The sequence below is a fragment of the Podarcis liolepis genome (genome assembly GCF_965112155.1).
Source record: "Podarcis liolepis genome assembly, chromosome: 1".
Classification (NCBI taxonomy): domain Eukaryota; kingdom Metazoa; phylum Chordata; class Lepidosauria; order Squamata; family Lacertidae; genus Podarcis; species Podarcis liolepis.
Window position 1 is genome coordinate 129,706,964 of NC_139554.1, and position 12,742 is coordinate 129,719,705.

General features: G+C 44.6%; 1 protein-coding gene across 1 annotated transcript in view; it reads right to left on the reverse strand.

Moving 5' to 3' along the window:
* ZDBF2 (zinc finger DBF-type containing 2) overlaps positions 1 to 9,573 on the reverse strand; it is a 29,708-nt gene extending 20,135 nt beyond the window's left edge. Inside the window, exons 1-4 of the mRNA XM_083472648.1 lie at positions 9,203 to 9,573; positions 997 to 1,103; positions 281 to 332; positions 64 to 115 (exon numbers count right to left, since the gene is read on the reverse strand). Of these exons, the coding sequence (XP_083328774.1) occupies positions 64 to 115; positions 281 to 332 (104 nt within the window). The 5' untranslated portion in view covers positions 997 to 1,103; positions 9,203 to 9,573. The remainder of the gene's footprint in view (positions 1 to 63; positions 116 to 280; positions 333 to 996; positions 1,104 to 9,202) is intronic.
* Positions 9,574 to 12,742: the final 3,169 nt, after the last annotated feature.

The following is a 12,742-nucleotide window of genomic DNA, read 5'->3' on the forward strand; positions in this document are numbered from 1 at the left end:
CTATGCCTGGTATAAAGTATAAAGAATACAGCTTCAATGTAATTCCACGTTAATCTTACTCACCTGCTACCTCTCTCCTGTTGCAAGGAGCCTTCATTGCCTCTTCTTTCTATATCTGTAAGAAGGAGGGTGGGGAAAAGATAATCTATAGAAAGGGAAATCAGCCAACAAATATCCCTCCTCCCCAAGTTTCATTAACTGTCAATGCAGTAAAGATACATTTCAAGCAGATGCTAATGATTTGATTATGTGGGTTTCCCCCATTAAATAAGAGTCTTACCTTGTGCTGAAGCAGCAGGCGCTTCATCGGCTTGTTTATTTCGATCAAACATCTGTAAAATAAAATCAATGCAGAGAAAAGCTGAGCACGCACAAAGGCACTTCCAAGATGTTTGCTCAGTAAAACATTGCCATATCAAGAACACTGCTGCAGATTAACTTTAAAATTGCCTCCAACGTTATTTTAAAAAAATAAAATGAATTGCATTTTTAAGTTAGAAAATGAGCTTACTTTCTTCCTCACTCTATTTTTTGTTAAGACTCTTAAGACCTTTGCTGCCATGAGATATTACTGCTTTCATAAGGATTAGAACTTGGAAGGCAAGGAAAGCAAACAGTAAACCGATAGGCCATGCACACATCCAAATAAGGTATTTATAGGCTTAACTAAATTACAAACTGAGACATGAGTTGAGATTATAGCCTGTCAAAGATGGTTATGGGATCACTATAGGACTGAATCTATCATTGGTTCTTATTTTAAAATGGCAGCAAACCCTATTAAAAGGCACTAAGATTGTCTCTAGTGGGAATGGCCAAAAATCCCTTCTTGCTCGCCTTTGCAGGCACTACCCCCAAATCAGTACTGGGCCTAGACTATCCTAGAGTCTAGATGGAAGGTAATACCAAATTTCAGTTATACAAGGGTGACCTGAAGTATTCCAATCTTTCTGTGATAAACGTAACTAAAATCACCATGCACTTGTGAATATTTACCCTTCTTGCTGTCCTTCACATCCACTTGAAGAGTAGGATTCAAACACTATCTCTCACGTAAAAAGTTGTTTGCCAAGTAGGATTCGTCTTTCATTGTCATTGACAGCCTGTAAAAAAAACCAACATTTTTTTTAAAAAAAATGAAGCTGAAGATAGTTCATAAAGTTATAAAGCTGTTGAGAAATCACTACCTTCCCTGTTGTCGTCAGAGGGTAAAGAGCATCAAGATTAAGTTGCAATAAGGAGCATCAAAACAAAACAAAACATTTGGATACAATGCAACTTTTATAATGTAAAAACTGCAATGACTTTGCTAGAACAGTTTTAACAGGAAAAATCCCAGTGGAAGAGACTGTTGGGTGGGAGTTAGGAAGTGAGGAATGTAAACATAAACTCGTTTTGTCTGGTTGAATGAGAAATGCAAAATGGAATCTGACCCGGAAGGACTGTGGCTGGACTTACGGATCTGATCTACCAAAATTAAGAGAAAGCCAAGCAGTTTTATAGAGAAGAATGTTAGGGATGACTGGAATGTAAGGACTTGCTGTGGATTCGGGTGGAATGTCGGGGGCAGTGATGCTAAGTTAGAAAGTAATAAGGAAGATTCCCAACATGCTAACAACCGTTGAGAGGGAGGTTCCAAAGAGGATGCAATAACTTGCAACTAGATCTTTGCACCCGCAGCAATGGAACGAAGGGGGAGGAAAAAGAGTTTTGATTAAAGATGGCTTTTAAAAGTAAAATTATATGAAAACAGTAAAGTAAAGCTCTTTTTTTGAGGTTTAATCAACGGAAGAAAGATTATAATAATGATTATCAGGTTGTGTAATAGAGAAGATCTCTTTGTAGGAAAGGGCGGGCATTAAAAACACCATGGAACGACAGGCGGGAATTCAACCTCTAAGGATATATTAAATTGGAAATTAATCTGTATTTTTTAAAATTGTTAATCTGAGATTTGTTAAATTTGTTGATATGTTTTTTTTTAAGACTTAATAAAAATTTATTGGCAAAAAAATGAAGGAGTGCATGTATTCTGTAAGGGAAATCACAACTTTAAAACTAAATGAATTTGAAAGCATCAACTTTTAACTTCTCAAAATCAAAACAATTATTACACATATCAAAGACTGGATTTATTGATGTATATTCTGTACCCCAGAATTAATGTAACAGTTTATCATCTTGCCACTTGAACCACTGAAGTTTTTTTTAATGGGTCAAAGTCAAAGCAGTTTAAGTGCTAACAGTATCTCAGAAAAGTAAGATAAATACCATCATTTCTACTGTACAGCAAACAGAGGTTACAGAGTAATGAGCCCAACTGGAAAGGAAGGTTTTGATCTATAAAGCCTTAAACGGCTCACGACCGCAACCCCTCAAGGACCACCTCTCCTCATATGAACCAAATTGAACCCTGTGATCATCATCTGAGGCCCTTCTTTGTGAGTCTCCTCCACGAGAGGTCTGGAGGGAGGCAACATGAGAACGGGCCTTCTCTGCAGTGGCTCCACGTTTGTGGAATGCTCTCCCCAAGGAGACTCGCCTGGCACCACCATCATTATATATCTTTAGGCGCCAGGCAAAAACTTTCCTCTAGAACCAAGTATTTGACCTTTAAGTATCTGTGGCCTTTTAGAAGCGGGTGGAATGCTTTTAATAAATGTATTTATTTTCCCTCTTGGTTTTCATGTATCACTGTGGGGGTGGGGGTTGTCTGGCTGGCTGTTTGGGTTGCACTTGGCAATATAATGCACCTAACAAATTAAATGAATCCAGGTCCCTTTTGACATCCCTCAGATTATCAGTCTTCTCTTTTAGTTATATAAATAATAATAATTTTTATTTATACCCCGCCCTCCCCAGCCAAGGCCGGGCTCAGGACAGCTAACAAGCAATAATAAAAACAAACTGAATGAATACAACTTAAAAACAAAACTAAATGCAACATTAAAATATTGAAACCTCATCGCAGAAGGAGAAAGGAAAAGAAAAAAAAAGAAAGAGGGGGAGGGAATCAAATTGGCTCTAAGCCAAAGGCCAGGCGGAACAACTCTGTCTTACAGGCCCTGCGGAAAGAAATCAGATCCTGCAGGGCCCTGGTCTCATGAGGCAGAGCGTTCCACCAGGCCGGGGCCAGTGTTGAAAAGGCCCTGGCTCTGGTTGAAGCTAATCTAACTTCATTAGGGCCCGGGACCACTAGGGTGTTGCTATTTATGGACCTTGAGCCTCTCTGTGGGGCATACCAGGAGAGGCGGTCCCGTAGGTACGAGGGTCCTAGTTCATATTCAATGCTCAGTGTTGCTATGGACGTAGTCAGATCCCACAATTCTAAGGGTCTTCATCCCTCTCATCTTGTGTATTTTTTTGCTTACGCTGCGAAGAACCATAAACATAGACTGCATGGTGTCTACCATCTGGACTCTACCTATCAATCCTGTGCAAATCTTAAGGCTTCAATCCTATGCACACTCCCTTGGAAAGTAATCCTCACTGAATTCAGCAAGGCCCACTTCCAAGTAAATATTAATAGGCTTGGGCTGCAAATGAGACAAGTGTCGTTAATTGCATGGTCTCATGTGGTCAATAAAAAACAAACCCAAAAAACCTGATGATGCTAGAGCATGAGGCACCCTTCCAGCTAAGTTCCAGCTCATACTGAATATGAGATAAATCACACCACAGGTATTATGGGGTACAAAATATTGGCAGACAATAAACACAAACACTCACCAAAACACGGCAAATTTATTCATGTTTATATCAAATTGTAATTAATTGGATGAGGTTCAGTTTACACTCCCACAGAAAAAGGGGAAAAGTCATCAGTTAAGCTACAGAAAAAAGAATGACTCAATTAGACTATTATTTGCCTTCTTTATTAGTCTCACAGTCTGTATCATTCTTTCTATGAGCAATACAAAAATTCTGGAGCAACTTTCCAGACAGTTACTCCTTCAACAATAAACTGACCTGTGAACTTAATTCAAAAAGCTATAAACTGTTGCTCAAACGGTCAAACCAATCACTTCTGCTCTCAGCCAGCGTCAGAAACTCAGATATAAAAGCTAAGCACCAAAAGGCTCCTTAAACCAGTGTTACGGTCACCAAAACAATGCCTAGTTGCCATTTTTGGAGCAGATGCCTCAAAAGTGGTATTTTTCAAAACGTTTTAGTTCTTGAAATTCATTCTCCTTGTGCAGATAAAATACAGTCAAACCTCTTCTTATGTCCACCTCGGCTCGCATCCATTTCGCCCAACGTCTGCGGCAAACCCGGAAGTAACCGGCGGGTTTGCATGCGCAGGAGCGGCGATTGCCGTTGCACATGTGCAGAAGCGGGTGATAGCTGCTCACGCACAACGGCGCCTCTCCCAGCGATCCGTTTCGACTTCCAGACGGGCCTCCGGAACGGATTGTGGTCGTGAGTAGAGGTTCCACTCTATAATGGATAGAATTCTACAGGATGTGTTGCTAGTCAAGATCCAAGGATCCCCAGGCATGCACTTCCAGATGGTGGAGATGTCAGGTGCCACCCTGGCATCTTCATTTGGTTGCAAGTGGCTGAAAGCCAGGTGCAAAATGTGCCTGGTGAATTTCAAACACGGCTCTCAGCATGTATAAAATTGGAAAGCGGGGGCTGAACATTACAAGCAAAAGGGACCTATCTCCCCAAGCTATTACCTGAACTCCCACCTCCAGATTCTGAAACTGAGTTCACCGGAAAGAAATATGCCTAGAAGGGGAGAATAGTGGGGGCAAGTCACAGGAGCACGCGGACAGTTCAGCTCCTCTTACCCATATCCCCCTTTTGCTTTCAAAAACAATCCCCACTCCTTCTATATACATTATTGGGGCAGCCTTGAATTTAAGCAAACGGGCTGCTACAGTCACTCATTGTTCCTTACCCACTGCCAGCAACATAATCTGGTTTCACAGTATGAAGATGATAGCTGCCAGAAAGCATATTGGTGATATTCCTATATCACTCAAATCAGCCAAGTGCTTCTGCAACACCAGTCCAACCATGAGGTTTGATAACAGTTGAAAACACATACATCTTAACAAAGTAGGTCAGAGTGTTGCTTTCACAAAATACATATTGGATGCCTACATCCATTGCAGCAGCTGGGCATTTTGTTCCAGGGAACAAGAGGTTTCAGACAGGAGGAATAATAATAATAATAATAATAATAATAATTAATTATTATTATTATTTATATCTCGCCCTCCCCAGCCGAAGCCTGGCTCAGAGTGGCTAACAACAGTAAAAATAACAGTTTACATAAAATCATAATCAATTAACTGGAATACATTCTAAAATCAATTCATTCTAAAATCAGTTCAGAGTCAAATTAATGGCAACTATTGGGCTAGAGATTTATGAGGATTACTGAAGGAGGGGGTCAGACTGTGCCCTGGCCAAAGGCCTGGTGGAACAGCTCTGTCTTGCAGGCCCTGCGGAAAGATGTCAAGTCCTGCAGGGCCCTAGTCTCTTGTGAAAGAACGTTCCACCAGATCGCGGCCACAGCCAAAAAAGCCCTGGCTCTGGTTGAGGCCAGCCTAACCTCCCTGTGGCCAGGGATCTCCAAGATGTTTTTATTTGAAGACCGTAATGTCCTCCGTGGGACATACTGTACCAGGAGAGGTGGTCCCGTAGGTACGAGGGTCTTAGGCCGTATAAGGCTTTAAAGGTCAAAACCAGCACCTTAAACCTGACCCTGTACTCCACCGGGAGCCAGTGCAGCTGGTAAAGCACTGGATGAAGGTGATCCTGCGGCAAGGACCCCGTAAGGAGCCTCGCCGCGGCATTCTGCACCCACTGGAGTTTCTGGACCAGTCTCAAGGGCAGCCCCATGTAGAGTGAGTTACAATAATCAAGTCTGGAGGTGACCTTCGTGTGGATCACAGTGGCTAGGTCAGGGCGAGAGAGGTTAGGAGCCAACTGCTTAGCTTGGTGGAGATGAAAAAATGCCGCCTTTGTTATAGCTGCAATCTGCACCTCCATGGAAAGGGAGGTGTCAAAGATTACACCCAAACTCTTAACAGATGGTGCTGGCACTAATTGTGCCCCCGCAAGAGATGGGAGTTGCCCCCCCAATCGCATATCGTCCTGACCCAGCCAAAGGACCTCTGTCTTCGAAGGATTTAACTTCAACCGGCTCCCACATAACCATCCCGCCACAGCTTCCAGACATCTGATCAGTGTGTCTGGGGCCGAGTCAGGATGGCCATCCATCAACAAATAGAGTTGGGTGTCATCAGCATACTGATGGCAGCCCAAACCAAAACGCCGCACAAGCTGGGCGAGGGGGCGCATAAAGATGTTGAAAAGCATTGGGGAGAGTATCGCACCCTGCGGCACTCCACACACCAAAGAGTGGCGCAACGACAGTTCCCCCCCAAGCGCCACCCTCTGTCCCCGACCAGAACAGACCCATACAACTTGTTGACTCACAACGCCAAATGCATCTCAGTCGTATCCGTATTGTAATCTTTCCTTCCAACTCTTCCCTCCAATATCAGTCTTGGATGGTTAAGTGCGTGACAGCTAGAAAGTCAAAATGGGACACCTGACATAAATGATGGTTCCTACAGATTCAGGGGGGTTTCTCAGATGTGTGTTAGTGTATTATTTTGTAAATCAAAAGGGGGGGACGGTTTTTAAAACCCACAAAAAGGACCAGATAAGGACCTTACAAAATACAGTATTGAGGGCTTCAGTTTGTCTGCTTTTTTAATAAGGAAAATGGTGGAGAAAGAGGATCAGCTTCTGTGTTCTCAAAGGTGGGATTAAGATGGGGAAGATTTAGTGCCATGAGGTTAAAAAACTCCCCTTACCAGGTTTCATGAAAAAACACTTCCCATTGTGCTTTTACCAGAAACTGCCCCTCCCCATGTAGCAGTATGGCTTTCTGCTCATATGGCTTGGGGCTCACAGCCAGCAGCTGAGCCTGGAATCTGCAACATGGCATACAGTGGTCATGCCTATCCCAATTTAAAGGGGGGGGGATCAGGGGGTCCTTTTTTACTTCAGGTGGTGCCCTTGACAGTTTCTCAATTTTCCTTATGTCTGAAAAGAATGGGAGCCCCTGACTTAACTGTATGCTCTTAAGACAGGCAGGGAAGTAAAAAAGATATTCAAAGATCACTTCTAAAAACTGGACACATTGAAGCATTTTGTTGCAGAATCCCCACTTGTATACGTAATACAGTATATTTTTGAGTTGCCTTCCTTTTCTGCACTAGAATATGCCACACAGAGACTCTTTGCCACTGAGCAAAACCTGTGAAAGATATTTCATAAAAACAAAAAATATATTTTTCTAGCACCAGGCTGAGGCGCATCTTTCTTCACTGTCCTCCTGCCCATTAGTCTCTTATACTAAAAGCTGTGTCAACTTCTACACAAACTTCACCAACTGAACAACGAAAAAGAACAGCTAGTTTGGGCAAACTATGGTGACAGCTAGGGATACCGTGTCTGGGTGCTTCACGCAAGCCACACATAGCTGTTTCTCCATACACAGCACACAGTCTTCCTTCCCTTTGGAGGGTTGTGCATAACATTTGCAACACACTAATGCACAAGGGAGAGGGCAGTATTGTTTTCTTCAGACCTCCCAGGACACTCAGCCTGTGTGTCCCACTTCACCCTGAAGGCTGGAGCTCACTAACAGAATGACCCTACCAAGGAAAGACAGACAGACAGACAGAATGATCCTCCAGTGCAGTGGTTCCCAACTGGTAGACAGAGGCAGGGGGTCCGTATCACAAACTGTCAACTGTCTGGGACATCCCATTTGGGGCACTGTGCTCTCACACAGAAGCGCAGCCATGCATCATAGTTTTGTGCTGTGACATGCCGGAGGGTATGGTGGCATCTTTCACATAACAAAAACTACCACAGATATCACGACATTTTGAAAATTCCCATAGCTTGGCTTTTGAAAAACAGAGGGTCTGTAGTACTTAGCTAACTGGGAACCACTGTTCCAGTGGAAGGATAGAATGAGCTGCAGAAGGAAAGGAGCAGCTTCCATTGTAAGGAAGGAAGGAAATAACTAACGATTTTCCAGTGGAAGGACAGAATGAAATAGAAATACAGTGGTACCTCTGGTTACGTACTTAATTCGTTTGTACTTAATTCGTTCGTTTTTAACCTGAAACTGTTCTTAACCTGAAGCACCACTTTAGCTAAAGCACCACTTTAGCCTCCCGCTGATGCTGCGTGATTTCTGATCTCATCCTGGGGCAAAGTTCTTAACCCGAGGTACTATTTCTGGGTTAGCAGAGTCTGTAACCTGAAGCGTATGTAACCCAAGGTACCACTGTATTATCCAGTGATAGGTACAAAAGACAAAAAGAAAGAATGATACAGTGGTACCTTGGGTTAAGAACTTAATTCGTTCTGGAGGTCTGTTCTTAGCACCACTTCAGTTAATGGGGCCTCCTGCTGCCACTGCGCTGCCACTGCACGATTTCTGTTCTCACCCTGAAGCAAAGTTCTTAACCCGAGGTAATATTTCTGGGTTAGCAGAGTCTGTAACCTGAAGCATATGTAACCTGAAGCGTATCTAACCCGAGGTACCACTGTATTCCAATAGAATTAAGGCTAGGGAAGGAAGACCATAGTTCCTACAACATGGACACAAGCCAGTCTGGGCCAAGGCTGGTTAGCCCGATTGCTTTATGTGCTTTGTATATATATATATAAATCATTTTATTTTGAGCTGGGTGGCGGGGTGCACATGGCCACGTGAGCCTCCCCCTCCACTCGCGGCCTGAAGCAGGGCAGCCTCGCCACTTCTGGGCCGGATCCGGGCCCGTCGCGCAAAAGCCTCGCGCGGCTTCTCCTTCCTCCTCCGTAGCGGCGGCGGGACCCCTCCTCAGGGGGGAGGCGCACCCAAACGGGGCCCCGCGCCTCCCGCGCAGCTGTTCAGAGGACGCCCGGCGGGTTTCCCCTCCGCCCCACCCCACCTGGTCTCTTGAAAGAACCATGAAGGGGGGGATTTTTGAGGAATAAAAGATAAAAAGAGCAAACGGGGGTTCGGTTGAAGGCGCGCTCCGGAAGCAGCCAGGAGGCCCCGCCTCCCCCTGCGCGCGCGCGCACGGGGATTAAAACCGCGGCCTGCGCGTAATCTGCGCGCCCTTCCTTCCATGCCGGCTCCGGCTCCCTCCCCTTCCCCGCCGCCCCAACTGCCCACCTTCTTTCCGGGGTTCCTTCCTCGCCTCCGTCGCGACTTTGCCTTTTTTCCTCCCCCTCCCCCACTCCGCTAAGAACTGGGTCAAAGGGCGCGGCCGCCGCTTCCTCTTCCGGGTTACCACAGAAAGAGAGGGAGGGGGGCCCTGGCTTGGGTGTTTCCTAGAGAGGCCTGGCGGAGGCTGAGGGAAGCGTGAAGGGAGGGAAACGCGTTCCACGTCCCCGGCTGGTTAGGGGGCGGCCGGGAGCGCGCATTGCAGAGTCGGCCGGGGCCGGCGCAAACGGTGGGGTGGGAGTGCGCGTGCGCGCCAGTTCCCTCCGTCAGACCAGGATGACGACGTCGGTGACGTCCACGACGCACGACCACGGCTCCCCCTCCCTTTCTCCTCCTGAGCCTTTGGCGCGATTGGTCGTCCGGCCAGAAAGGCGGGAATTAGCGGCCAGAGGCGTCGCGCGAGGTCTTCGCTGAGGGAGGGGCAAAAGGACCGTTTTTTACCTCAGGCCTCGGGAAGCCGTTAAAGGCGGGCGCCTGAGTCGTTGGGGAGCAGTTGCTCTACACCTGTGTGAACCATAAACCTCAGATCCCCAGCTTTCATTAAAAGAACAACAACACAAATTTTTCACATTTGTAGACCCTGGGGGCAAAAAGGTTTCCTCATTTGTCAAACATGAGACGGGGAGTTTTTTTAGCCTTTGCAGAACATGAGAGGAAATCTAGCAAGGACTATATTACTGGGTGTTTTGTGTGCGTGAGGAATTAGTCCTGCTCCCGCCTTTTTTCTTTGCCTCTCCTATCATCAAACTAGTTTTATTTGTGTGCTAGCTTTCCATGGCGGCTTAACAACGTGAGGAGGTTTACTGTAGTAGCCTGTAAAGAAAGGGTTATCTGGCCTCTTGACCATGCATTATTCCCTGTTCTTAAGGAAGGAGCTGGTCAGCACATTTCTGCAATCCCAAATAGCCACCGCAAATTATATACCCCTGTCGCCATAAGACTGTCTCCTTTTAAGATGCCAAACCCTGGATCAAAGTGGAGTGGTTTTTTGTTTTGCACAAGGCTGTCTCAGGCATGATTTCCCTCATTGCCAGTGTTTGTGAATGAAGTGCTAGCAATGTTTGTGACCCCTGTCATCCCAAAGAGCTGTAAAATTCAGCTATAAATCAGAATTAGAACATAAGGCAACCACTATGATTGCGCTCTTACACGTCCTAATTATTGAATGGAATTTTGACCAAGTGAGGTTTATCTTATTTGTGTAGGCAAATAGCAGATTCAAAACCTTTTTCTATAACACCTCCCCCCCCCCCGGACATATCCTAACATTCCTTTAAGAAGCCTTCAAATGCTTTAAAAATAACATTCCATGTTACTTATATTGTGGGACAATGGTTCTAAAATACTAGCAGAAATCTAGGGAGTCGAAGGAGTGCTAAAGGAGAATAAGAAGATGATGAAGAAGCTGAATTAATTCTTTGCATCTCACAGAGGAAGATAATAGGGCCGGTTGCAGCAGCAATCTTGAGAACACAAGCAGATAGTGGCGACAAGAGATTTAAGTTCTAGGCCTAATAGACAAAATAAAAACTGACAAATTGCAAGGTCTGGACAGCATCCGCCCAAGAGTCCTTGAATAACTCAAATGTGAAGTTGCTAATCTAACAAAAATATGTAACTTGCCCCTCAGATCAACCTCCATACCCGAGGAACTGGAATGTAGGCAATTTAACAACAGTTTTAAAAAGGGAATCCAGGAAACTGCAGACTGGTTAGCTTAACATTTGTCCTTGGAAAACTGGTGGAGAGTATTGTTAGAAATAAAATAAGCAAGAAGAACAAGCCTTACTGAAGCAGAGCCAGCATGGCTGCTGTCTTATGAACCTATTAGAGGTCTTTGAGAGTGTCAACAAGCATGTACGGTTGATGAAGTATACTTGGATTTACAGAAAGCTTTCAAGCACCTCACCAAAGATTCCTGAGTAAGCTTAGCACTTGAGGAATAAAAGGAGAGATCATGAATTGGTTAAGTTGCTGGAAGCAAAGAGTAGGAAAAAATGGATCGTTCTCTGAATGGAGATATCTAGAAAGTAGAGTCCCCCAAGGATTGGTATTGGGATCTGTGCTTCTTGTTCATAAATGATCTGGTGAGCAGGTTTGCTGATGATACTAAATTGTGCAGGGTTGTTAAAACAAAAGGAGAGCTCTAAAAGGACCTTTCCAAACTGAGTGAATGGGCAGTAAAATGGAATGTGCAATTAAGTGTGAACAAATGTAAAGTGTTGCATGTCAGGGCCAAAAAGGACTTAATTTCACATATATGCTCATGGGGTCTGAAGTGGCTCTGAACTGAACTGGGAACAAGACCTTGTGGTCATAGCAGATAGCTCCATGAAGATGGTGACCCACTGGGCGGCAGCTGTGGAATAGGAAAATTTCATGCTAGGATCATTAGGAAAGGAACTGAAAATAAAACTGCTGATATCATAATGCTGTTATACGAATCTATGGCGCAACTGCATTTGGAATACTGTGTGCAGTTCCGGTTGCCTCACCTCAAGGATTCTGCAGCATTGGAAAGGTTTCAGGGAAAGGCCGTAAAAATGATCACGGGATGGCGTGACTCCTATGAATAAAGTATTCTGGCCTAACATCCTGATTCTAGCCATTTGTGCAAGCATATTTGCCTTGCAACAACTGAGACATTTTTCTGTGACGTCAGCATTAGGTTGCTGGCCCAGCATGTCTGATTCCGCAACTAAATCAAGGGTGCGTGCAATTTGCATCCACCAGGGGGCCACCAGCTGTAATTGAGAGAGGCAAGCCCTGTATTTGAAGGGCTGCCCAGTCCTAGTCTGATTTAAAGAGTTAGAACCATTATTTTATTTTATTTTATTCCATTTATGGATTGCTTCCCATAACTTACCTCAAAACAATTTTGCAATGAAAAGAAACACACACACACACACACACACACTATTCCATAGGTAAAAAGATTCCACCTGCAAAAAACAATGAAACAACTTTAAATTGAATGCAGACTGGGATGAAAGATACCAACTTTAAAAGTTTGTTGGAAAAGAAAGGTCTTCAGCTGGTGCAGAAAATACAATAAAGACAATAACCTGCCTGATATGTACTGGGGTGAGATTCCAAAGGATAGGTGACACAACACTAAAGGCCCAATTCGTATACTGTGCAGTCCTAATGATATGGTATCTGTAGGAGGACCTCTCCTGCAGAGCACAGTGATCAAATGGGTATATAAGGGATGAAGAAGGTTTTTAGGTAAGAAGGGAGAGAAAGAGGGATGCTGGATTTGCCAACCCACAGTTAGCACCTGTAACGGAACAACTAACAACATACATTTCCCCTAGCATATTAGCAGGTTGGAATAAAGTTCATAGTCACCAGTCCCAGGCAGTAGGGCAGGATCTTGTGGCCATCAGGTGAGCAAAAGCATACAAGGAAGAGCTGGGCAGGAAAAGAAGAAGAAACCCCACCCCCCTCCGTTAAAATGGTCCTCATAACACCTTTCATGTTGATCTG